We start from the raw sequence: 26300 nt of genomic DNA, 5'->3' as shown, positions 1-26300 counted from the left end.
AAGATAAGCCGAATTCTAGGTTTTCTTTTTTGCATGGTCTCTCCTTCTCCAAATCATTAAACTGTAATGACGTGGCGCCGCATATGTAGCATCTCATGGTTGATTTAGTATGCGTAGCAGCATTGCATACTTTTCCATCAATCATGGTGAAAAGCATTTTATGCTTAATAGAAAAGCCATTGACTTCGCTTTTAGTGAGCGCTGTTATTTGCGATTTAATATAGTCAATCTCTTCATTTGTTACATCTGTAGTTTCTTTTATGAATCTTATTCTTATAGGCCGACAATACCGTGGTGAAGATGGGGTAGGATTTTGCCACAGTATTTTTCTTTCCGGTCCGTAAATCAACTGAAGCGGTACCATGGAACTTTGGAATATGTTTGCGTCCGAATCGGCTTCATTTTCAAATTTCATTTTGTACTGCATCTGTTGAGATCCATCGCAGCCCCATTTACTTATTAATACTAATGATTGTTTTTCTGCTTCACTCAATTGTTCCACTGCCTCACCAAGATGTAAAATCAGTCGTTGTGCCGTGTGATCCATGAGATTTTGAACCTGTACTTCAGCGCACGTTTCAGTTACTCTGTGGATTTCAGGATAGCACTCTTTTTTTAACTTTTTCAAAATCGAATAGCACGGATAAAAACTTGGATTAGTTTCTCGCACTACTTCGTATTGGGCCTGTGTTAATCCCGCTTCAACGAACATAAACAATGCACGTGAATGTGCTAATCTCTTTGATTTCTCCTGATCTTCTTCGCAAGTGCTTTTTTTCATAGCTACCGCGTATTTCCTTGCTCTTCTGGGACTTTTTGTTAAATCTTTTACTATTTTAGATGCATCTACTTTGCCCGTCTCCCGTAATTTCATCTGTGTTGCATACGTCAATTCATCTGTGTCAGATGATCTTAGTTCTTTAGTTTTACGTCTTTTGCTTCTTTCACTCAACTCTAAGAACGATTTTTGAGGTCGACCGGGACTTTCTCCTACAACAAAAAACAATAGATGTACTCAAACAAATACTTTATATTACTACCTCTAAAATTAAAAATTTAAGTTAAAAACTACTTATTGTGCGGGTAAACAAAATACTTCAAAGCATAAAAATACAATAGAGTTAATGGAATTTGAGTATCACCTACCTGCTTTCGGTAGCGATATGCATCCTTTAAGCCACTCGGCATTGTTTTCTAGGAATCTCGCCTTTGTTTTGCGAGCAGCTAACCATTTTTGTTTAAATTGATGTCTGATGATCGATAGTTTTTGCTTTACATTGGCAATATTTTGGTCATTTTCTGCATATTGATTGAGCAGTTCCCGCTCCATACTTTGCAACTTTTCATCAAAAGTTGAGGTATTTGAACGTTCCATTATATTGAACAAATCATTTCGAGTCATGACTCTCATTCCAGAAGAGCCTATAACAAAAATTCACCAAATATAAGTAAAACTTCAATGACTGAGTATCGAGCGTGTCTAGGGAAAAAAATCACCAAAAATAGAGGGGCACTTTGGGGCGGCTATTTCGTACTTAATTACATCCTAAAAGGTCTATTCTAAAGTTAATCATTACAATTTTGGCTTAGAAATGATGAGAAATATATTAAAACTCCCTTTGATCTTCCAAAATGTGTTTTTTAAAAGCAGTTTCTTGGGGCTTACTTCTCATGGGTATAAATTAAGAAAAGCTATAGATTACTTGTTAAAAGTAAGTGTCAAATAAAATACATACCTGGTTGTGCACAATCCATAATGAAAACCAACACAAAATTGTTCAGTCACAAGATGGCAAATATTTTAAAACAACGAAATCTGAGCGCATCGAACAATCACACGAACACTTTTGGCGAACGGTAACTTCCGACTGAGCCCACGAAGTACTGGAAGGGGCTAGCCCTTTGTATTTTTTGCTATTGTTTGGAGCGGTTATCCTTGTTTTTGGAAACAATGGCTTAGAGGGAGTAGAACTAATATAAAAAAATCGATTTTGGCCAGCTTTTAGGGCCAAATACCTGTCTGTGCTCCGTAACACTTCCGCTTGAAATTGCGTCAAGTCACGGTCACGGGATAAGGCATTCATCAACGTCAATGTCTATGTCGTCGTCATTGTCTGATAAGTCAGCCACATTCGACCATTCGTTTATAAAATCCTCGAATTTTTCGTCGTTTGCACCTGGAATTCAAAAATACTTTACAAATTCTTATGATATGCAGAAACGGATATGGATAAGTGTTCTGTCGTTCATTATTACCAATTTTCAAGGATAAAGAGATATGAGTCGAGGATGATGTGGTCACGACAACTTCTGAACCAATGTCTAGAAAAAAAAACAGAATAGTAGTTACAATTATTTATTTAAACCTATATAAATTAAATTATTTCTCCGATTCGGAAGAGCTTTTCGGGTATGGTATTTTTTTAGTTCTCATCTGTTCATCGTTTCATTCTGTAACTCATCATCAGCCTATCGCAGTCCACTGCTGGACCTCTTTAGGCCTCTCCAAGTGCACGCCACTGAGATCGATTTTCGGCTTAGCACAACTCACTATTTGTATATTATCATTAAAATTTTAACATGAGATTGCAGAATACGTTAGACCCGCGGCCTGATGCGCGGCGGGCACTGCGGTGTTGCCAGGGAGCGCGTACCGTGCTTCCCCAGACTTTGACTATTGATTGCTGTATAACTATATCAGTTTGGAGTAATAAATAAAAATACCTATTGATTATTTCACTTTTTATTGGCCACTGGCCTAAACAATAATAAAAAAATTTACACCAATCTTTCCGTTGCATTGTCTTAAGCATCAAATTATGTAACTCTTGTTTCCTGATTTCTTCATTTCGAAGGTGTGTCATTTCCAACTCGTGCTCTTGTTCAACAAAATAATGTTCTTTTTTTCTATCTCTTGTTGAAGACGCACAAGTTCTAGTCTTGCAGCACTTAATTCGTCTATTTTTGCAATAACGCCGGCCTTAGTTGGTTTTAAAACCGGGTTAATTTTACTTTTCAATGCTTTTGGGTTCCATCTGCCCCATTTGTTATAAGAATCTGTAAAAAGTAATAAAAGGTTTAATATATGTATTATGTAGTACTTATATTTTGTGAACTTTGTCCATGTTTGTAGGTAGGTATATGATGTACTACATAACATAATATTATCCGCTTACCATCAGGCGGGCCGTATGCTTTATTGCCACCATAGTGGTAAAAAGAAAAAGAAGATCTGACTATACAAGGTGTATAGTTGAATTATTATTATATTATTCAACTAACAATCAGTCACATAAAAGAGATCAAAAATCAACTCTAATCCAATTTTTTTTAACATTTCGTAGATCATCCTTCTGTTTCATTGTGCCCCAGGTCTGGGGTTCATTGTAACACCCCCTGGGGCACAGTGAAACACAAGGGGCACAGTGAAACATGCATCGTAATACGTCTAGAATTCTAGATAATGCGTAAACACAACATAATATAAAAAAATATTCGAGGACATATAACGTCCACTAGCCCAAATAATATTCCAAATAATATGGCCCCCGTTGTAAGAAAACAGCCCCGGTATATTCGCGCGACAAGACCACCAAGCTGACTGATCCCTCAGAAGTTCTTCTTCGATGGGCGGAGCATTTCAACGAAGTGCTCAATCCTGGAAGTCAAGGAGCGGATCTAAATTACATCAATTCTCTTGATGCATTGCCGATTTCATCCGATCTCGAAACTCCACCATCCTATGAGGAATTCCATAATGCTCTAAACCGTTTAAAGAATGGCAAATCTCCAGGTTATGACAGTCTTCCATCAGAAGTTTACAAATATGGCGGGAAAAATATTAAGACCAGACTGTTTGAACTTGTGTTGCAAATATGGGACGCAGAAATAGTTCCGCAGGACTGGAAGGATGCTCTTATAAGCAAACTCTACAAGGGCAAAGGTGACCTTTCCGACTGTAGTTGCTACAGAGGTATCGCCCTGCTATCTGCGGCTGGCAAGGTACTGGCGCATGTCATCAATAGCCGCCTCGTCAAGCTAGCTGAGAGCTTCCTGCCAGAAAGCCAGTGTGGTTTTCGCCCAAATAGAGGCACGGTTGATGCTATTTTTGTGTTAAAACAGCTTCAGGAAAAGTGCCTTGAACAGCATCGTGACCTCTATTTGTGTTTTGTGGATCTAGAGAAAGCTTTTGACCGGGTTCCAAGGTCCGCTTTATGGGTTGTCCTTGAAAAACGTGGGTGTCCACCAAAATTTGTTAACTTAGTACGCCAATTTCACGAAGGCATGTTTGCACGCGTACGCCACGAGGACAAACTTACGGAACAGTTCCCGGTCACAAGCGGCGTCAAGCAAGGCTGTGTCATGGCACCGACACTCTTTGCCATTTATTTCTCTGCGGTAATGAGCGATGCTCTAGTTAAATGTAGGAATAAGATCATCCTCAATGTCCGCATGGACAAGAGCGTCTTTGACATCTCACGCTTCCGAGCAAAACGCAGGATCTCCACGGTTCCTGTTGCGGAGATTCAATATGCTGATGATGTCTGCCTTATGGCCAGCAGTGTCCAGGATCTTCAAGAATGTCTTGACTATCTGGACGAATCGTGTCACAAATTTGGCTTGGTAATCAGCGCATCAAAGACTCAGATTCTTAAACAGCCTGCAAGAAAAACATCTGCAGACGACACGCCTGTTTACCTAAGCGGGAAACCTCTGGAGGAAGTGGGATCCTTTCGATACCTTGGCAGTCTCGTACGCAGCGACAACCGTCTCGAGTCTGATATATCTGCAAGGATCGCTAAGGCTGCAGCAGCATTTGGCGGACTTAATCACCGTGTATGGAAGTCCCATGATCTCAAATTAGTCACTAAGCTAGCTGTATACAAAGCCATTATACTCCCTTTGCTTTTGTATGCCTCGGAGACTTGGTGCCTTTACAAAGGTGACATCAAACGCCTCGACGTCTTCCATCTTAAATGTCTCCGAGCTATTCTTCGCATTCGCTGGCAAGATCGGATTTCCAACACGGAGGTTCTCCGTCGATCGTCTATGTCAGGTATAGAGAGTTTCCTGATGAAGGGACAATTGCGCTGGTGCGGTCACCTTGTGCGTATGGAGTCCTCCAGATTGCCTAAGACCGTTTTTTACTCTGAGCTTAGTACTGGCAAACGCCAATCTGGAGGGCAATATTTGCGATACAGGGACGTACTAAAGCGCCACCTAAGATCAGTTGGCTTATCGCCAACTTCATGGGAACAACTAGCGACCCAAAGACCTGAGTGGCGCAGAACTGTTCATAAGAGCGTACAGGATTTTGAACAGCGGCGTCTTGAAGCCCTAGACGCTAAACGCCAGCTCCAAAAATCCCGCCCTAAGCCCTCCTATAACTACACCTACAATGCGCAAGGGCAACTCTACTGCGCTATTTGTGACCGCGTGTTCAAGGCAAAGTTTGGTTTCGCTAGTCATGTACGAGCCCATGAACGAAACCAAACTGCCGATATATGCCAGGATGTCGCCGTCGACGGAAACGTCTAGGAGGACATCATCATCATCATTCCTTCAAAATATTCTGTGGAAATGTGTGAATATCAGTCTGTCTTTTAGTCTTTCCGGTAAGACTCGGTGACGGTGAAACCAATTCTTCCAAATCCAGAGCTTCTTGGACAACTTTTCCCGCGGCTAGAAGTTCGGGGGGATTTTGGCGTCGGCGAATTGTTTATGAACATTTAACCTGGTACGGTTTATTTCTTACAAACGATTTAGCAGAAGCCAACTTTAAATATCAAATACAATTTCGATGATTAAATAAGTTCGTGACATCTTTATCGTCCGTCATCCTTCCACCCGTCATAACTTCTTCTATACCAGCCCGGTCAGTCCAGGATGGTAGCAAGGAGGATTCATATCTAACAATATATAAACAGAGTAAGACGACCTGGTACCACAAGCAGCACGCGCATAACGCGAGGATCGCACATTTTTGAGGGAGGGAGGCGACCCGACCGCCCGCCGACGCTACCGCAAGCAGTGCCGTCTAGATTATACGTCCAAAGTTGGCGTTTGTTAAATATCATACCTGTCTTAAGACAAGGAGTGGGTAAGCATTGCTGCAAATCGAATGTCTAAACGTGTTGATTCTTTTGCATAATTTTTACCAATTTTTACCTTAAATATAGCCTGGAGATCGTAGACTGCTGTTACATTGTCCTTTCCAGAAGCTGCAATCACCCTAGTAGCCGCATAGCCTTTCACTCCATTTTTGTCTTTGTGTATTTCGGCTTTTCGAAAGACCCATGTCTTTCGAAAAGCCGGTTTCGTCCAAATTCCAGATCGCGTGTGGTTTATCTTGCAAATTTAATTCTTTTACAGTTTTTTCTAAAAGATCAAAGTATGGTAAAACTATATACGGATCTATTGCAGTTTTACGAGCATACTCAACCGCTTGCGGTTTTTTAATAGATAAATGATGGCGTTTTGAAAATGAAACAAACTAATCTTTTCCTGGTACCCCATTTTTAAACGATGATGGAATATTATTTTCATATATTTTTATATATCGACCTATCCGTAGAATAAAGTTACTTTTGCATAATTGTGACTTTAGAGGAGAGCGATTTGAAATTTGCCAAAAACAAAATCAGTCATAACATTTTTTTTAATTGTTCTATTTGAATAATTATTTTTCTAAACATGTAAAATACTATTTAGCATTGTTTTTCATAACAATATCAGATAAAAAACTGTTTTTTTTGGCATTTGCAGTGTTTATGTTCATATGTGACTATTTAATATGGAAATGCCTGCGTCGTATGTATACATATAACTTTATTCTTGGTAAAACTGATAGCCACATGTGTACGTGTAACTTTGTTTTATGTACATAAGTATTGTGTTCATAAGTTATATGTGATAACATGTGATAAATATATTAATAAAAAACAAAATTTTTAGTTAAACATTTATTTTTTAGAATGCAATGTAGCCGTGTCACTATATTAGAGTAACATAATTATATTTTCTTATAATAATTAGAAAAGTACCCGTTTTATTTAGGAACTATATAAACATATCAATAAAGAGTATACAACTTTATAAACAATTAACAAAGTAGGCAGTAAGCTCAAAAAACTCAAACTCAATTTTTTTTAAATTTATAATTGGTTAAAAAACTTTACTTCTTTTGTTTAGATAAATAGTCACACATCGTCGACACCACCTTGAATGTTCAACCCGTGCTGCTGCTAAGTAGTAATCCTAATTATACTGTTATGTAAAAGAATACGCCTACGGCATAAGTAGTATTTTGACAATTCCAAATTGCCCACGCAGACGAAGTCGCGGGCAACAGCTAGTGAACTAATTTAGAGCTCGATGCGTCGGTAGCATTAGTTGATACATTATTTTGTACAGGACATAATTGAGGTAACTGATTGTCTGTGACCTTGTCATCAGTAGATCCAAACACGTCTTCCCATACTTCGGAGTCCAAGGAGAAGGTCCAGTCTGATGAAGTCTACGCTCCGACCTACTCGGTCCCATATTCAAAACTCGGAAAGCTTTTAACTCGAGCTCTCTAATCGCTTTGCTTGCCTCGAGAACTTAGTGTCAGTGGACGAGATCAACGACGGACTAGTGGAAACTGTCCGCACGGTAGGGTCTAAGTTTTTTCGACCCTGCCGTAAAGATAGACCTCAAAAACTAACCGAGCAAACCTTAAACCTCATGGCTGAACGACGCTTGCTACAGTTGCAGTCTTCCCATGATGCGAAGTCATATAGGCAGCTCAATAGACGAATATCCAAGTCCTTGCGACACGATCTGCGTTTCTTTAATACGAATCGTGTTAAAGAGACCATACAGCGAAACCAAGGCTCCAAAGTGTTCGCAAAGGACAAGTCTATTGGGCAAAGCCAGATGACTAAGCTGAAACGGGAGGATGGCAGCATAGCGCCGACCAAGGCAGAAGTTTTAGGCGAGATCGAGAGGTTCTATGGACAGTTATACACTTCGGTCGCAACGGTACTTAAAGTCCTCCAGAAGCTCTTTAACTCCGTCCTGTCCGAGGGCAAAACGCCTGAAGCATGGAGCAGGGGTGGGGTGGTGTTTTTCTTCAAAAAAGGTGACAACAGCCTATTGAAGAACTACAGACCCATCACACTTCTAAGCCATGTTTATTACGAACCGTCTCGAGCCCAGGCTTGATGACTTCCAGCCTCCCGAACAAGCCGGTTTCCAAAGAGGCTTTACTACCATAGACCACATCCATTCGCTGCGGCAAGTTATACAGAAGACCGAGGAGTATAACTTGCCATTATGCTTAGCGTTTGTGGACTATGAGAAAGCCTTCGATTCGGTGGAAACATGGGCGGTACTTGAGTCACTCCAACGATGCCATATTGACTATTGGTACATCGAGGTGTTGAAGTGTTTGTATAATAACGCCACCATGTCGGTCCGAGTACAGGAGCATAGCACGAAGCCGATTCCATTGAGAAAAGGCGTAAGACAGGGGGACGTAATCTCCCCGAAACTATTTACCGCCGCAATGGAAGACGCCTTCAAGCTCCTGGAATGGCAAGGACTTGGCATCAACATCAACGGCGAATACATCACTCACCTTCGGTTTGCCGACGACATCGTAGTCATGGCAAAGTCGAGGAGGAACTCAGTATGATGCTCGAGGGCCTCGACCGATATAGCCCACCGGATTATAGTTCGGCCATTCAGAGAATGCGTTCCTGACACGTCGCGATTGAACTGACGACGTAACTACATTCATTGATTATTGATATAATAATGTTGTTTTAATGCTCCTCAATTGTTAAAACGGTAAACAACCAGCAAAAATATTTTTATCGTAACTGCAACGCCATTGCAAAGTTACGTCGTCAGTTCAATCGCGACGTGTCAGGAACGCATTCTCTGAATGGCCGAACTATAGGAAGTTGAAGTGGCAATGGGCAGGCCATATTGCTCGCAGAGCAGATGGCAGATGGGGCCAAAAAGTGCTAGAGTGGAGACCACGGACTAGCAAGCGCAGCGTAGGACGTCCACCAACGAGGTGGACAGACGACCTTATAAAGGTCGCCGGAAGACGCTGGATGCAGGTCGCTTCCAACAGGTATCTGTGGAGATCTAAGGGGGAGGCCTATGTTCAGCAGTGGACGTCCTATGGCTGAGATGATGATGATGATGATACTTCGGAGAGATCTTTTTGAATGTTTTCAGCTCCTTCTGGCACTGGTGACGTTGCTAAAACTTCATGATTGCCCGTTTCGGTTTCTAAAAACAAATAATATATTTTCGTAATATAACAAAAGTCAATAAAATGAAATGGCGTGAAATTGTTGTAAAAAGGTCTGCATAAACTAAAAATAGAAAAATAATTTACATATTGTTAGGTTAGGTTAGGTTAGGTTAGGTTAGGCTCAAAATTTCCATGAAAGCATGGAAATTTTGAGTTGGAAAAAAGGTATATCTCTGTATCAAACAAAGAAAAAAGTTACATTTACACATATACCTCATAAGTTTTGAACCGATTCCATCGAAAAAAGTAACATTTGCACATGGAACCCAAGTTTTTGGCATAGTTTCCGAGTAATATAGTAGTAAGTTAAGAAGTGTGTGCTAAATTAATGGTTGATATACTATTAACACGATTACTTTGAATACGAAAATTGTTTCAAAATATCGATAATTATTGTTTTTAAATATTTTGAAACAATTGTTAAAACTCCATAGAAAAAAGACACATAAAAACTTGGAACCACTAATTTTAATTATTTCGCGTTAGAAGCTTCAAGTTAAAAAAAAAGTTTATAAAAACATTAAAAGGGCTAAAGCTTTATTTAAAATAACTTAACATAACACAAGGTTTTGCTTGCTTACCTGGAATATCCATATTTTCATTATTTACCGCAGTGGAGTCGGACATAGCGCTATTAGTTTTATTAAGTGTACGCTCTGATACAAGACTTAACATATATTTAGATCGCGCGTTTTTTATTTTGAAATCATAAAACATCAACTTTAATAAAAATACGTATTTATAATTGCCGTTTCAACAAAGGCGTGCGCACGGGTCGCCTCGCCGAGAACAACGGCACAACTGCCGATGCGTCCCCCCGCGCGCTTTGCGTCCGCCTCGATCTAGACGGCGAGTATAGGTACTTTTACTTATATTGCCATAATCTTTGGAGAAATAAACCACATGTAGCTTTATTCGACTGGTAACTTCGAAACTACATAACATAAAGAAAAAACGATTTTACCAATATAATATATAGGTCAGCTTAGCTTTATAAATACGATAAAAACGATTTGGTATCATAATCACATATAACTTTGTTCTTCGTATAGGTCGATATTCTCCCACCATATCTAATACTTCTGCCCTTGTCAAACCAAAGCCGTATGTTTCCATAGTATGAAGACGAGATGCAAGATTAATTTCAACTAAATATATAGTCACTCTATCTTCCGTATTAAAAAATCTATTAATTTATGCTAAAAACTTAAAATCAAGAAGTAACAAAATAATTGTTTTTGTATATATCTTGAGGGATCTTTGTTTTAAATTATTACTTAATATATAATTTATTATGTCTTGCATGTGGGAGACACATTCTAAATAATCCGAGTTAGGACTGGAAAGCCAACGACGACTGGCAAATTCCCTTCTTTTAATGTAATCATTTGCAATTTCGCTATAGAGATTACTTTTACAAATTTCACTGCACCAACATTTTTTTTTCCGGAAACATATTGAAGGGGTCCCATTATTTGGGGCTGCCTTTTTTCCTCTATATGTGTAAAAGTTATCTCATTTCCTCAGTCGTCGCAGCTTCCGTATTTTTTTTTAACTATAAGAGCATGTAGTGCATTGCATTGGTCCTCTTCACAATTTGCTCCAGGGGCATGGACACTGGCCAGGCTATTGACCAGCAGGGTTGTAAGTGCGGATTCAAATCCTTCTGGGGTTGGATTTGTGTTACGGCACCCATGGGTTCTTTATAGCCCTAAAGAAATTCTCAATGGGGTTTAGGAGCTGCATCCAAATTGAAGTTATGGTGTGGTCAATAGCCAGTAATTAATGCTAGGTACAGATGCAATTTTATTTTTTCGTGATAAAGAAGAACGGTCACGTCCCGTATAAAAAAAAAAACCGACAGAAAAGTGACGTACAACATTCAACTTAGGATTATTTTTTTAAGGTGGTTTAAAATCATCTAATGACATCTCTCGCCCTTGGGTGGAGCGAGAGGGCGTGTCAGACTCTTACTGACTAAAAAATTCCACCCCTTTCCTTTTTGCCTCTGGTACTGGGGTCAGAGCATGCCCTTCTGGATTCGCCTTTAACTTAAGATTAATTAAAATCGTCATATTCGATGATTCAGATCGGATTATTCCACTAATTCGTTGACGCCAGTTCGAGCTTATATCGGTGATTAGAGAACTAAAAAGTTCATTAATCACCGTTACGATAACAGGTATTCGTATTTTTATTTTTAACGCAGTCGGTATTAGTGGAATAATCAAAAAGAATGATCTGATCGTAGATCAGTGATTTAGCTATCAACGGGGTTCTACCAAAAATAAAACCAATATGTCGAAATAAAGTTTTATTGTATTTCTATGTCCCTTAAAACATAATCCATACCCAGTGCGGGGTGGTCAAAGTGATCTCGATGTCTAGCCCACCCTACGTAATATACAACACAAATGATGTGTGCGCAACTTCCCAATGTCCTTTTGCCATGGTAGCAGGAGCAGTAATATTCTGTAATTGCGTTTATTACATTTATATTTTCATCAAACATAATATAAGTATAATATATTTTTGTTGTAATGTGAATGAATTCTGCACCTGATTAAAATATTATTATTTCTGCCTTCTTTTGCACATGATATGTACCAATTGAGAATTTAATGATGTCTTCAATTTAATAGTTGGGGAAAATGTTCAAATTCGGGATCATTTGCAGTCATTCTGCGAAACGTCACTCTATGTCTATTCAGATTGTTCTCCTCCACATACTCGGCCAGTAGATTAGCGCGTTGTATGTTCCGATTAATTATTTCAATGAAATCTGTGTACGGACTGTCTACAAATCCTAAAATCCTCAAATATATGCGGCACATGTTTGTTGAATACTTTGTTTCTGAAGATCTTGAAGTCTCGCTTGAATCTTCCGTTTATAGTTTCTATGACCCAGCGCACCATTATGATGAGTCTTGATTTATAAGCTTGATCGGTGCTTAATTGCGAGTCTTGCCTTCTTTTGCTTGGCGGCATATGAGCATCATAGCCATATGTTTCAATAAAGGGAATTGAGTCTCGAAAGCCTCGGTCCAAAATAAATACGTCTCCTTGATGAAAAAAATAATGAAACGGTCCATCTTCAATGGGTTCATCGTGGTTTTCTAATATCATCTTCATTATGTCAGCATCTGTTGTCCGTGCTGAGTATTTTTATTGACTAATTAAATATGAAAAATCTATTAATTTATTTCTATGATCAGTACATGCTAAAAACTTAAAATCTAGAAGTAACAAAATAATTGTTTTTGTATATATCTTGAGGGATCTTTGTTTTAAATTACACTGCGTTACAAATTAAAAAAAAATTGAGTACCCGCTTTGAAATGTCATGATTTTTTATTTATACGTATCGTTTAATAAACATACATACAAATTATCTTTCCATCACGTGTCATTTTTTTTCCGCAAGAAAGTGCCAGATTATATTAGAAATTAAAACGTCAAAACATATTTGAAAGAAATCTTATAAAATCAACCAAATTTTTTTACATTAATGAAGTCTAATTTTATCATTTAAGTAAAAAAAAGTCAACAAAAATATTACCTATGAATTTTTTTTTTTTAAATATCGTGAAACTTCAACTCTTTCTTTTGTGCTTCGAATGATCTTCTCGTTTTAAACGCCAACAGTAATCACCTAGCATAGTTGTGTCCCAACGGCCTTGAAATCGTTCTTCAAGCTTCTTTACGTCCTGGTGAAACCTCTCACCGTGCTCATCACTGACCGCACCAAGATTAGATTACGCTAAACTAAATTTTGTCGTGTCGGGGGACCGCTCTAATTTATTAGCCTAACGTTAGAAGTAACTAAGTATATACTACTTATAACTATGTATATAATTTTGTTTTATACGAATGTTGTAATTAGCTAGGTATCATTTGATTTATGTAAGTATTTTTGAAGGTAAAAGCGGTCCCCCGACACGTCAAAATTTAGTTTAGTCTGACATGCTTTAGTTGGTACTTACGTAGTGTTAAAAGTTATTTTTTGCTTTTTATAGGGTTTAGCGTTTTTAACCTTTTGTCATACTAATTGCGTACTTTTTTTGGGTCGGGGGTTTTTTTAAATTTATAATTTAATTTTATTTCATGCTTTTTGAAGGAGCTCCTTAATTTTTCCTTCTTTCAGTTAATTTCTTTTATTTTAAGATGGGGTCGCTCTATGCGATCTCGGCCAAAGGATGCTGTTTAACAATCCTCATAACATACTGGCTCTGGGAGAATTGCACAGATTGAGGAAACATAAACCTTTGGTAATTCTAGATTTTCAGCGAAGATATAAATCGGTTTATCCGTTTCATTCCGGCATTCCAGGGTTTCATCCGCCACATCCCATTTCCAGTATCAGGTTCTCGTCAATTGAAGAGAACTAGTCAAGACAAATTCAACGAGCCCAAACTCGATGGGTTTACTAAAAGGCAGTTCAGGGTTACGTCTCCTACCTTCGTGCCCTAACAGCAGACCAGCTCAGTGGTTCCAGAAGACATTAGTGTTTCAAATTTCAGATCCCACACATGCTTGCAAGTAAACTGAGCGTGTAACATTCCTCTCACACCTAACAAACGAGCTGATGACCTTGAAGACCTGAACCGATTTCCACCAAACATAGCTAAGAACACTCCCGAATGACACTCCTTTTACACAAAAAAAACCGCATTACAATCGGATCATCCGTTTGGGAGCTACGATGCCACATACACACACACACACACACACAGACACGTCAAACTTATAACACCCCGTCGTTTTTGCGTCGGGGGTTAAAAATAATTTGAACAAGAATTTTTGTTTGTGATTTCACTATATACTGTCCGCAAACGTAACAAAACTTATTTGGTACATTTAAACAGTTGCGACGACCAGTTAGTCCAGTATCCATATTGGTTTTTCAAACAAATATGTGCAAAGATGTTGGCGTTATCGAATATAAACGATTACTAAACAAAACAAAAAAATAAAAAGGTACAATACATCAAAAACGGTAACGGTCTTTTACGCCTAAAGTGAGGGTAGTAGAAAATAATAATTGACATGTACCTCGAAAACTAGACGTGATGGACACCACATATGAGGGGTATAGTATCAAAACCCACCAAAACGTATTTTTCAAAAATATCACAGGATACAAAAAATTGTTTAAGCTAAATCAATACAACTTACTGGGATTTTTTTATGCTAATCATTTAGTTTATGACATGGCAAAACTAATTTAAGCAGGGCAAAGAAAAAATATGAAGCTATGAAACCGTTAAAAGCATTTAAAAGTTCGTTTTAGAGGAAATTGAAATTAACCTGCCGTTATAGCGGGTTTTGAAAATGAATTGTCATATTTTGGCGGGTTTTGCAACCAAGAATAAAACTTCGGGTGGATGGCGTTATGCAAAATTTCTTAGGGCCAGATGAGTTGGATTAGTTCTACGTAACTAGGTAGGTACTATAACGTACGTAAAATAAAAACATCGGATCTTTTCAATGGCAATTATTTATTAATAAAAGAGTTATCACTAATAATCAATACGAGCTTAACACTATAATCAATGCGCAGATAGCTACTACTTTATACATTTATGGCAACTTCTTCAAAGCCTGGCTCACATAAACCATTACATTCATCATCGTCGCGTTCGTTATCTTGAGAATCATTATTCCCAATGCCCTCCAAATCTTTGTAATATTGCAAACACTCCAAATTTTTCCATTCGTCCCCAAAATGTTTTTTAAGGAGGCCATGAACATCGTTCAATTTCGATGCTTTTGGTACGATTGTGTTAGGTTGAATAACCTGTGGAGCAATCATTATAATTTTTTTATTTTTTTTCGTTACTATCTTTTTTGTGTTTCGCTCCATTCTATAAGCCTCTTCACCCTGTACTAAAACATTTTCCGTTATGGTCCGAGTGATAAAAAAGCGTTTCGATTTCATGAACGGGAAGTGCCAGGATGTCGTCGGTTTAATGATGGAAGCATAAGCTGTCTTCCAGTCATAAACTGGAATCGATGCTAGGTCTACGCATGATCCATGTTCTTGTAACACAGCTGCATATTCCGATGGAGATGTTACAACTTCTTTTGTCTTCAGCGTCTTTTCAATTTTAGCGAACACACGATCAGGCGGTATGAACGAATGCCCAACAATTGGGAAAATCAATTCAATTTTTTTTAGATGTCTTGGGGCTTCAACATAAAGCCATTTACCTAGCATGCTGATCATACCAGTGTTTTTATTTTGGCCCGAACAACCATCACATACTATACGAAGAACTTTTATATTTTCTGAGATCTCTACATTCTGTAGAAAATGGTAAACCGCACTTATAATTTCATTGCCTCCTTTGGCGTGAGTTGTTTCATTCCAATAGTAAGAATGTACGTTTTCTTTTCCGAGCTTAGCTTTCGAGTTGCCCTCCACTATAGCAAAATGGTAAAAATTAAACTGCCTGCTGAAATAGGCAGATTGATCAGGCAATTTTGGCAGAGGCTGATTTTTTTGACAGTCAAAGCTTATCGTTTTTGTGTCTTGGCTATCTTCCTTCAATATGCTGTAAAACGCTTTGTATTTAAGACCGTGGATTCTTTTCTGAATCATTAACTCGTTTCTTTTCGTTACATCTTTTTCAACTTTTAGTTGTTCCTGCAACGATATACAAGTAGAACATACGTCTGTTCTCGGGGTGCCGAACCCGATGTTATAGTACCTGTTAAATATACTCCGAAAAAAACTTTGTTTTACTTTTAGTTCAGCATCTCTTGAGTCATTATAGATCCGCCACATTTTTCTAATATTCAATCCGGCTGGCAGGTATAGTCTTTTTGTTTGTGATCTGCAGTAATGGCTTTCCTGCCCTTTAAATTTTTCTATGAACCATTGTACTGAGAGTTTTTTTGCTTCATACAGATGTGATTTTCGATTGCCTCCTCTTGTTTCTTTAATGGGAGAGCCTTCGCTGTTATAAAATCTGGTCATTACCCCTTGGACCCGATCTTTTTTTATTTGTAAAGCATTCAAAAATGTGTCTCGGCATACGGGAACAAGCAATCCGTCTTTAGAGCATAATATAGTATATTTTATGGCTAATTTCCTCTGGCTATTCGGCTTGGACTTCACCGCTTGCTTGATACTGCAATATCTCAGAATAAAATTATCTTGCTGAAGTTTCGTCTTACATTTATAAAAGTTTTTGTGAAACTTTCTTATATCTTGACATGTAAGTAAGGTACAGCGAAAAGCCTTTTGATTGTGCTCACATCTTGGAAATGTTGGCAATTTCTTGGCTTCGTAGCTGAAAAAATATTAATAATAAAATAAAAATCAAAAGGCACACAAACGACAAACACAGTAGTTAGGAATAAGTATTACGCGGGAATCGTAACGAATCGGTTCAGGACTACGTTTTTTGCTTTTTAATTTAACTTTTCGCGACAATTATTGGGATTAGTAGTAAAACACAATGTAGTGAAATAAAAATAAATAATAATCGCTCTGCTAAATACCTAATTTCGAATGGGCTGGATGCATCTTGCATAAAACTTTTTTGGAAGAAGTTTGAACACAATAATGACAAAGTTTTACATACCGTTTCTTGCGCTCCACTTCACGCTTCCACGAAGATGGATCGCGTGGTCGTTTCCTACTATGTTTAGGATCACATTTTTTAACAAATTGCGCTAATTCATCCATATTTTCACATTAAATTCGTTAAAAAACCACACACAAGTTTTCGCCGGCACTCAACAATCGCCATACTGTTTTATTGATCACGTGACGCAAATGCGGTGCTGTTATTGGTCGATTCAATTATGGAGGATTTTGTTACTGGTATGCACTGTTATAGGGGCTTTTGATTTTGAATCTATTTTTGGTGGGCAGATTTTTGTAGTTTTAGCGGGTTCTGGTACGAAACTAGCCAAGCATTTTAAAGCAATTTTTACGAGGTTTCCAACGGTGCTACTAACTCAAATTTGGTCCATAAGCATTATAGCGGATTTTGATTTTATACCCCTCATATGTTTGGAACATTTAATCTATGACTCATTACCTATTAATTCCAGCTAACAGTTAAGAGGGTACCAAAATCGTGTAACGCAGTGTTATTACTTAATATAAAATTTATTATGTCTTGCATGTGGGAGACACATTCTAAAAAATCCGAGTTAGGACTGGAAAGCCAACGACGACTGGCAAATTCCCTTCTTTTAATGTAATCATTTGCAATTTCGCTATACAGATTACTTTTACAAATTTCACAGCACCAAAATATTTTTTTTTTTTATTAAATATCCGGAAACATATTGATCATATCATATGTCCCATTATTTCGGGCTGCCTTTTTTCCTCTATATGTGTAAAAGTAATCTCATTTACTATGTATATGTAATATGTTGTTTGCCGTTGAAACAAAAAACTAAAGTTGTTGCTCTGTAAAGAGGAATTTAATTTTAAGAACATCAGAAAATCACAATTACAAACACAACTTAATTTTACATGGAAAAAATATAAATGTTATTACTAACCTGTAAAGAGAAACAACATTAAAAGCTATTGCTTCAGATATTAACTCTTTAACAATGGTATTAATTGATATTATTTGAATTATTTCTAATGAACCTCGCTAAGCAATTGTAAAAAACCTCCATATTGAACATAGAGGAAAAAGTGCTGTCACCACAGGTAATACTTTAAAGTATGTCTAGCCAGTATGCGCGGGAAATTCAAATTAAATGAAGTGTGAAAGGGCTTCATTTACATATATCTAAAGGGATTCCCTCATCTTCCTTAGCATGTAGTGCATTGCATTGGTCCTCTTCACAATTTGTTCCAGGGGCATGGACACTGGTCAGGCTATTGACCAACAGGGTTGTAAGAGCGGATTCAAAACCTTCTGTAAGTGGTGTGTCCTTTAAGTGGTCTAGTCGTAATTTAGATAAATTGTCTGTCAATAATGAGTCAATCTCAACGTCTGTCAAGTCAGTTATGGTATTTAATATACACTCATCATTATAGAATTTGGTAACTATGAAAGGAGCTGTGATGGTTAATTTCATTCCAAGGTCAGTTGTGTTCTGTATGACAGTGGAGGCAAAATAGTTTTCACATTTAACTATTACAGCTGGCATTCGAACACCATCCTGAAACTGTTTGTAATCTAAAACTGCAAGGCCATCTTTCTGATTTACAGGAAGTCTCACTCGATGTTCCGTGCGCGGATCTAACTGAAATTCAAGGTCAGCGTTATATACTATGGGGATGTTAACGCCGTTTGTTTTTAGTATCTTGTCCTTGAAACATATGTCAGCGTTAAGTCGAGACATAAGGTCCATTCCAATCAGTCCGTCATATCTACTGTTAACATTGTATATATAAAACTTATGGTAGCCACTATCGTTAAAAATCGAGAAAAGAGGAACGTTAGCCACTTCATAATAAATAATAGAAGCATGTGTACTTGTGACTGTAAATGGTTCATATTGTTTTAATTCAGCGAAATATTCTTCAGCTTTTTGGGGCTTATGAAGGACCTCGTGCTTCCTGTATCCAACATAAATTTACTATCTATATCGGGGATATATACATATATGAGGATGTCTTAAGCTAGTGTCATAATGAAGCTCTATCATTTCTGGTCTAATTGGATCGAATTTATTTGAAAATTTTGCGTATCATTTGAATCTTTGTTACTTTCAGTAGATTGCGGAATATCTACGTCTTCAGCGTATTCCGCGTCGGGGTACTGATTTGCACAACCATCGCTAGAATACATGTTTGTATAATCGTAGTCATTGTCAGTCGTCATATTATAATAAGTGTATTAATTGTAAGCATCGTTTAAATTATAATATTGTTGCTCATCACCGGAATAGAGCTCATTTACAGAGAAACCTTGTTGTGGCTTCGCCGGTGCTGGGGCTGTTCTCATGGTCACGTCACGATCGTTCAAGAGAGCCTTGGGTGACTGGTAGCCTGAAGGTTGAGGGTGTCTGTAACCAAACTGTCCTATCTGGGGTCTATACCCAAATTGAACCGAAGGCCTGTATCCAAACTGTTTAAATTGAGGTTGACTTGAGGCCTGAAATTATTATTATATTGCAATGGAGGCTGTGTTAAAATAGGTTTCGGATTTGTTGAATTAAAAACAAAGCCTTTATCGCATGATGGTAATAACAAACTTTGCGGACGGTGTTGCAACATCTTACTGCTCAAATTATATTGTTCCTGAAAGTTAACCTCTTCAAGAACATGTTTTAATGCCGCTTCCAATGAATCGGGGTTTTTAATTCGAACAATCCGTACCATATGTTCTGGTAAATTATACAAGAAGACATTAAGTGAAGTATTATTATAAATCACACGCTTAGCTTCCCTTAATGATAAAGAGCTATTTTGATTAACTTTCGACATTAATATCGCACGAATATCCTGTATACGACTGCAAAATTCTGATTTTACATATGAAAATTTGTGTTTTATTTCATTTATTTGCTGTACGGTCTACGTACATTGACCTTACTGCCATACCGCTGACAACGCGAATCGACAAGTTCACCTGTCGCGACTAATATTTCTATATACTTAGTGTGCAACTTACCAACACGTTGAACAGACATACATGTAGAAATCACCAACCTTTTACAGTGTACGATACTAGTAAATAAACAAATTGGGTTACTACTTGAAGTGTTTTACATGTTGGACACACTCACTAACTAACACGCAACAATTATAGTGTACAGTGCAGGAACTAAACTGTCCCGTACATTAAATGGTCCTTCGAGTTCTTTAACCGTTAGGTGTGATTGTATCTCTTGAAACGACAGCGAATCGGGTTGGCTGGCCTTCCACAAGCGGATCTCACCAGTCAAGTTGAGAAGGCGCGCATATTCGTGGAAAGAGTACAAGAGCTCTATATAACAAGCAACGAAGGGTGATTCTTGGAAACTTTTTCCTGGATCAAGTGGATAAACAAGACTCAACTACGTCAACAAGCCAACTACTACTGCGGCTACAACTAGTACTACCACGAAACTTAAGGTACGTGACTACTAGACTTACTTACCCTAAGTACAACTTAAAACTACTAACTTACAATGGCACTACTTACTAAACAAGTCGGCATCTTTGAAGACATCAAAACGTTGTGCACCAACTACAAAAAGGACAGCATAACAAGGAAAAACGTTGAGTACCTAGAGAAACGTTTGAAGAACTTAGAGGAGCTATGGGGTGTCTTTGAAAAGCAGCATAAAATACTGGTGGAGACCACTGAACATAAAAACATCGGATACTTTAACAATGATGTTTACACGAAAACAAAGACTATGTACGAGTCAACTAAAAGGCATATTCTGGATCTAATGGCTTCTCAAAACAAACAACCAAAACAAGACCTAAACTTTGATCTCTCTGGGCTAATAGATGAAGAAACTGAGGACGGCGTTAAGAAGCTCATCACTCAGCAAGAACGCAATTTCAAGGCTTTAACTAAAGCAATGTCGAAGATAGACATCGACTTCATAACCGAAAATTGGGAGTTCGAAGAACATCTAGCAACATTAAAAGCAAAGTGGCAATCAATCGACAAGATACACTGGGAACTTGATGATGAGCTGAAGGGGTCCAGTCTGAATGAAGATTACAATGAGAAGTACGAAACCATTGAACAAAAGTACGACAACTTGAAAAGGGACCTAAACAGCAAGATTTGGTCAAAAATCCATTTACAAAAATCGACACCTAAAATTGAAATCCCGGAATTTACCGGCAAATATGTTCAATGGATTACTTTCAAGGACATTTTCCTTGAAACGATACACAACAATCCGAGTATTCCCAAAGCGCAGAAGATGCAACACCTAAAGACAAAACTAAGAGGTGAAGCAGAACGTCTCGTACAGCATCTGTCAATCAGTGCAGATAACTATGATTCCTGTTGGGAAATACTATCTCATCGCTATGACAACCGCCGACTTCAGTTCACCTCGTTCATGAGCACTATGCAGCACTTACCTACTATTCAGCAACCCAACGCCAACAACCTGAAAAGGATGCATGACGTAATAACCGAGTGCCTAAATGGTCTCGGGAACATGGGAGTTGAAGTGAGCAGTTGGGGCCCGATGATTGTTTACATGATGTCACAAAAATTGGATCCCACAACACTTAACGAGTATACCAAGGAAACGCAAAATAATAGGGAATTGCCCGACCTAGACGAGTTCCTTAAGTTCCTGGAGCTCAGCTTCCTCGCGCACGAAACGGCAAAGAGCTGTTTAAAGGACTCGGGTGAGAACAAAACACCTCCTAGACCAATGAATAAGAGCTGGAACCATAACTACAGGTTTAAAAGCAATTTTAAGAAGCCAGAAGAGCAAACGAAAGTGGGACACTCCAAAATATTTCATGCATCGTTCGGAAAATGCCCTCTCTGCAATAACGATCACGTGCTGATGCAATGTGATAAGTTTATTAACATGGATATTTTGCAACGGAATAAAACAGTAGCGAAATTAAAACTTTGCAAAAATTGTTTGTACAGCCATGGCAACAATAATTGCAACTCAAGAAAAACGTGTCGCGAATGTAACTCAAAACATCATACATTACTGCATACAAAACCCTCTGACTCTGAACCGACTGCAGAAAGGAGGGATGACTCAACCAACTCACGTCCGTCAACATCAACACAACCAGCAGCTCACCACGTGACAACCGAATATACTGAAATCTTACTGACTACAGTCCTGGTCAAAGTTAAATCAGCTGATGGAACTTACGTAACACTACGGGGTCTCCTAGATCAGGGATCTCAGATAAACTTAATAACAGAGAATGCCGCTCAACTATTGCGCTTACCTCGTAAAAAACTGGACGCAGCTGTGACCTGAATAGGTTCTACGTCACGAACTTGTAGAGGGCTCCTACATCTCGAATGTCAATCGATACATTCCAGCTATAAATTCAACGTGCAAGCATTGATTCTGCCAAACTTAACAAATAAGCTGCCTAGCTGTAGCTTCCAGAGTGCTGGCTGGACGCATCTTCAGAATTTAAAGCTGGCCGATCCTAACTACAATGTGTCAAGCTCAATAGATCTACTACTTGGAGCTGACGTTTACGCAGACATTGTTCTAGACGGAGTTCTGAAAGGCGATCAGCAATCACCTATCGCTCAGCAAACTCATTTGGGATGGATTCTGTGTGGGAAACTCAAAACCTTTAACTGTCACTTCACTTTATTCGATACAACGAATCTGACGAAGTATTGGGAGAGCGAAGACATTGCTCCAAGTGTGGAAGACATACAGCGAAGCGATCAATGTGAACTTTACTACCAAGAAACGACCAAACGAGGCTCAGATGGCAAATACATAGTAAAAATGCCTATGAACCATAACTATGACAAAGATCTTGGAAGTTCGAAATCAGCTGCTATAGCGCAATTCTTACAACAAGAAAAAAGATTATGTAAAAACGAAAAACTATCAACAATGTACAAAAACTTTATTCGCGAGTACTTAGAATTGCAACATATGAAGCCTGCGGGTCAAATTACATCCAACCAACTTGAATGTTATTTACCTCACCACGGTGTTCTAAGGGAACAATCAACAACTACAAAACTAAGGGTGGTTTTTAACGCGGCACAAAAAACTTCTAGTGGCAAAAGTTTGAACAGCCTCATGGAAAAAGGGCCTAACCTACAAAGGGATATTCAAACCCTTATCATGAAATGGCGAACCTATAAATACGTAATAACTGCTGATATCGAGAAAATGTTTAGATGCATCTGGATATCCGAGGACCAACAGCATCTCCTGAAAATCATATGGAGAAACTCCCCGGATGAGCAACTGCAAGAATATGCCTTAAGGACTGTAACATACGGTACAAAATGCGCGCCATGGTTAGCCATGCGAACTTTAAAACAATTGGCTATCGACGACGGTCACTTATATCCTGACGCAGCAAAAATACTGAAAAACGAGTTCTATGTCGATGACCTAGTTAGCGGCAGCAACTCTCTTGAAACGGCTAGGCAATTACAGAATGACCTTATACAATTATTACAGCGAGGAGGTATGAACCTAAGGAAGTGGTCCAGCAATTGTACCAAATTACTTGAACATCTGCGAGAAGATCAAATCTCTAAAAGCAACTTTGATTTTAAACAAGAAGACTGCATGAAAACACTTGGTCTTGGCTGGAACCCGACATCGGATACATTTACGTTCAACTGGAACCTGGATAAATACTCGAAAAAAGTACTGACTAAGCGAGCCCTGCTGTCTCAGATTTCACAACTATACGACCCACTTGGTTGGGTTTCACCGATCACTATACGAGCCAAGCTAATTTTTCAAAGTGTCTGGATGCAAAACTTAACCTGGGATGAACCGGTACCCAGTGGCATACAAGAAGAGTGGCTGAAACTGAAAGATCAAGTGGATGAATTGAAAACAATAACAATAAATCGCTGGATTGGAACCATCCACAACAAAATTGAACTATTTGCATTTTGCGACGCGAGCGAGAAAGCGTATTCATGCGTCATCTATACGCGAGCGCTCAATGAAACCGGAGAACCAAAGTTAAGCCTGCTTGCTGCAAAGACTAGGGTTGCCCCGCTCGCAAATAAACTATCTTTGCCAAGACTTGAGCTCAGCGGGGCACTACTTCTATCACAACTAGTAAGCAAAGTCATCGAGTCGCTAACAGAGCACACCATAACTACATGGGCTTGGTGCGATTCAAAAGTGGTGCTGGCTTGGTTGCAAGGAGCGACATCCAAATGGGAAAAGTATGTGGAAAACCGAGTCATCAAGATCAAACAAGTGGTACCAGCATCCAATTGGTTTTACATCGAATCAAAAAACAACCCTGCAGATTGTGCAACCAGAGGGTTATATCCAAAACAATTGGTGAATTTCCACTTATGGTGGAATGGACCTGCAACTCTGAGAACGTTTCCAGACAAACCCGAAGAGCAACCTAGTTGTCTACTTACAACTACGATGGAACAAAAAAGCACTGCGCCAACCCTAAGCCAACCAGAAAATATAATAATCAACTTAATAAATAATTACAGCAATTTAAACTGGGTGACGCGTATTATAGCTTGGATTGTGCGATTCCGAACAAATTCACTTTGTAAAGCAAAACAAGTGAAGAAATTTGACGCCGGTCGACAGAAACAACACAATGACCTAACGCTTACGGCCAATGAACTTAATTGCGCTACGAACATAATAACAAGAAACGTTCAACGATTAGAATTTAGCAGCGAATATGATCTACTACTAAAAAATGAACATGTTCCCACTAAAAGCAAAATTTGCAAATTATCGCCTTACCTAGACAAGGAGGGTATCTTACGTGTCGGAGGGCGTCTAAACAAAACTAACTTACCGCCGGGTATGAAAAACCCCGCAATTCTACCGAGAAAGCATAGACTTACTGAACTACTGATAAGCCAAGCACATATCGCAACTTTGCACGGTGGCGCCCGGTTGACGCTCGCCTACATCCGTCAACATTATTGGATAATAGGAGGAAACAGAGCAGTTAAAACTCAGTTGCGACAGTGCATACGGTGCCATCGAATCAAACCTACAGAAAACTATCAGTTCATGGCTGACCTGCCCCCACAGCGTGTGACACCGTCCCGCCCATTTACTCACACCGGGGTGGATTTCACGGGTCACGTAGACGTCAAATTGAACAAAGGACGAGGCGTTAAGACATCCAAAGGATACATCGCAATCTTCGTTTGTTTATCAACAAAGGCAGTTCACATCGAGCTGGTTTCAGACTTGAGCACTGAAACTTTTATGGGTGCTTTCCAGAGGATGTGCTCAAGACGTGGAACACCAAGTCATGTTTATTCAGACTGTGGAACAAACTTCATTGGAGCCTCAAAATTGCTGAACAGTGAGTTCGAAACGTTCAGTATGGAATTGTCCTCTGAGTTCTTTAACGAAATAGGCAGAATGAAAGTGGAGTGGCACTTCAACGCCCCTGCGTGGCCAACAGCGGGAGGACTCTGGGAGGCGGCGGTGCGCTCTATGAAACATCACTTACGTCGAGTTTTAGGCGAGCAGAAACTCACCTATGAAGAATTTTCGACCTTACTGACAAAAATAGAAGCATGCATGAATTCCAGACCATTTTGCCCCCTCACAGAAGACCCCGACGAATACTACAACTGCCTAACGCCTGGACATTTTCTGACGGGTAGTCCAACTATGACTCTTCCGCTAGCCAGCTATGAAGATGACCGAAACCTAGATCTACGAAAAAGGTGGCAGTTAACTGAAAACATGTTCCACCAGTTCTGGAAGCGCTGGTCCTCCGATTACTTAACAACGCTACAGGCGCGCAGTAAATGGTTGAAACCTACGCCTAACATTAAACCAGATGATGTTGTATTGATAAAGGAAAACAACCTCCCACCTGGGAAGTGGGCCCTAGGACGCATAATTGAAGTGCATCCCGGCAGCGACGGATATGTCCGAGTAGCAACTATAAAAACGCAAGGTGGCACATTGAAGCGCCCTATTACAAAATTGTCACCGTTGCCAATTGAAACCCGACACTAACTTAATGAATAAATACAAACAACAAGTCACTGAACACTCACTTGCTTATTGAAACCGCAACATAATACGCTAAAATAAATCGGAAAGGAAACAGTCTTAAGGTCACCATGTTCACCACACTACCACTCGTCTACTTGATGACCAGCATACAAGCCAGTGTCATCCCACAAGAATCGTCAGGTGTTCAAATAACAACTTTAGGAAGTGATCGCCCTATATACTACGACACTATTGGGAAAGTACAGCTGATTCACGACGAATGGAGATTGCTGATGTACTACAACTTATCTACCTACTGGAGCGGAGTTCAAAAGTTCGAAAATTATTTACAAGACATTGCGGCTCTCTGCAACAAGTTGGAACCAAGATTTTGTCAAACTACGAT

At 38.9% G+C, this 26300-nt stretch overlaps 2 protein-coding genes across 4 annotated transcripts in view; both read left to right on the top strand.

Moving 5' to 3' along the window:
* LOC124635622 overlaps positions 1-26300 on the top strand; it is a 162968-nt gene that overhangs the window by 67429 nt on the left and 69239 nt on the right. The gene's annotated exons all lie outside the window — the stretch shown is intronic.
* LOC124635626 lies at positions 20238-22209 on the top strand. Its single transcript, XM_047171562.1, has one exon. It carries the CDS (start codon positions 20408-20410, stop codon positions 22202-22204), a length of 1797 nt encoding a protein of 598 aa, XP_047027518.1. The 5' UTR covers positions 20238-20407; the 3' UTR covers positions 22205-22209.

The sequence above is a fragment of the Helicoverpa zea genome, chromosome 13 (assembly GCF_022581195.2).
Source record: "Helicoverpa zea isolate HzStark_Cry1AcR chromosome 13, ilHelZeax1.1, whole genome shotgun sequence".
NCBI lineage: Eukaryota > Metazoa > Arthropoda > Insecta > Lepidoptera > Noctuidae > Helicoverpa > Helicoverpa zea.
This window is presented reverse-complemented; position numbering and strand designations above follow the sequence as displayed.

What these genes read in the sequence shown, in the direction of transcription:
- LOC124635626 (XM_047171562.1), top strand. Translation starts at nt 20,408, where the DNA reads ATGGCACTACTTACTAAACAAGTCGGCATCTTTGAAGACATCAAAACG.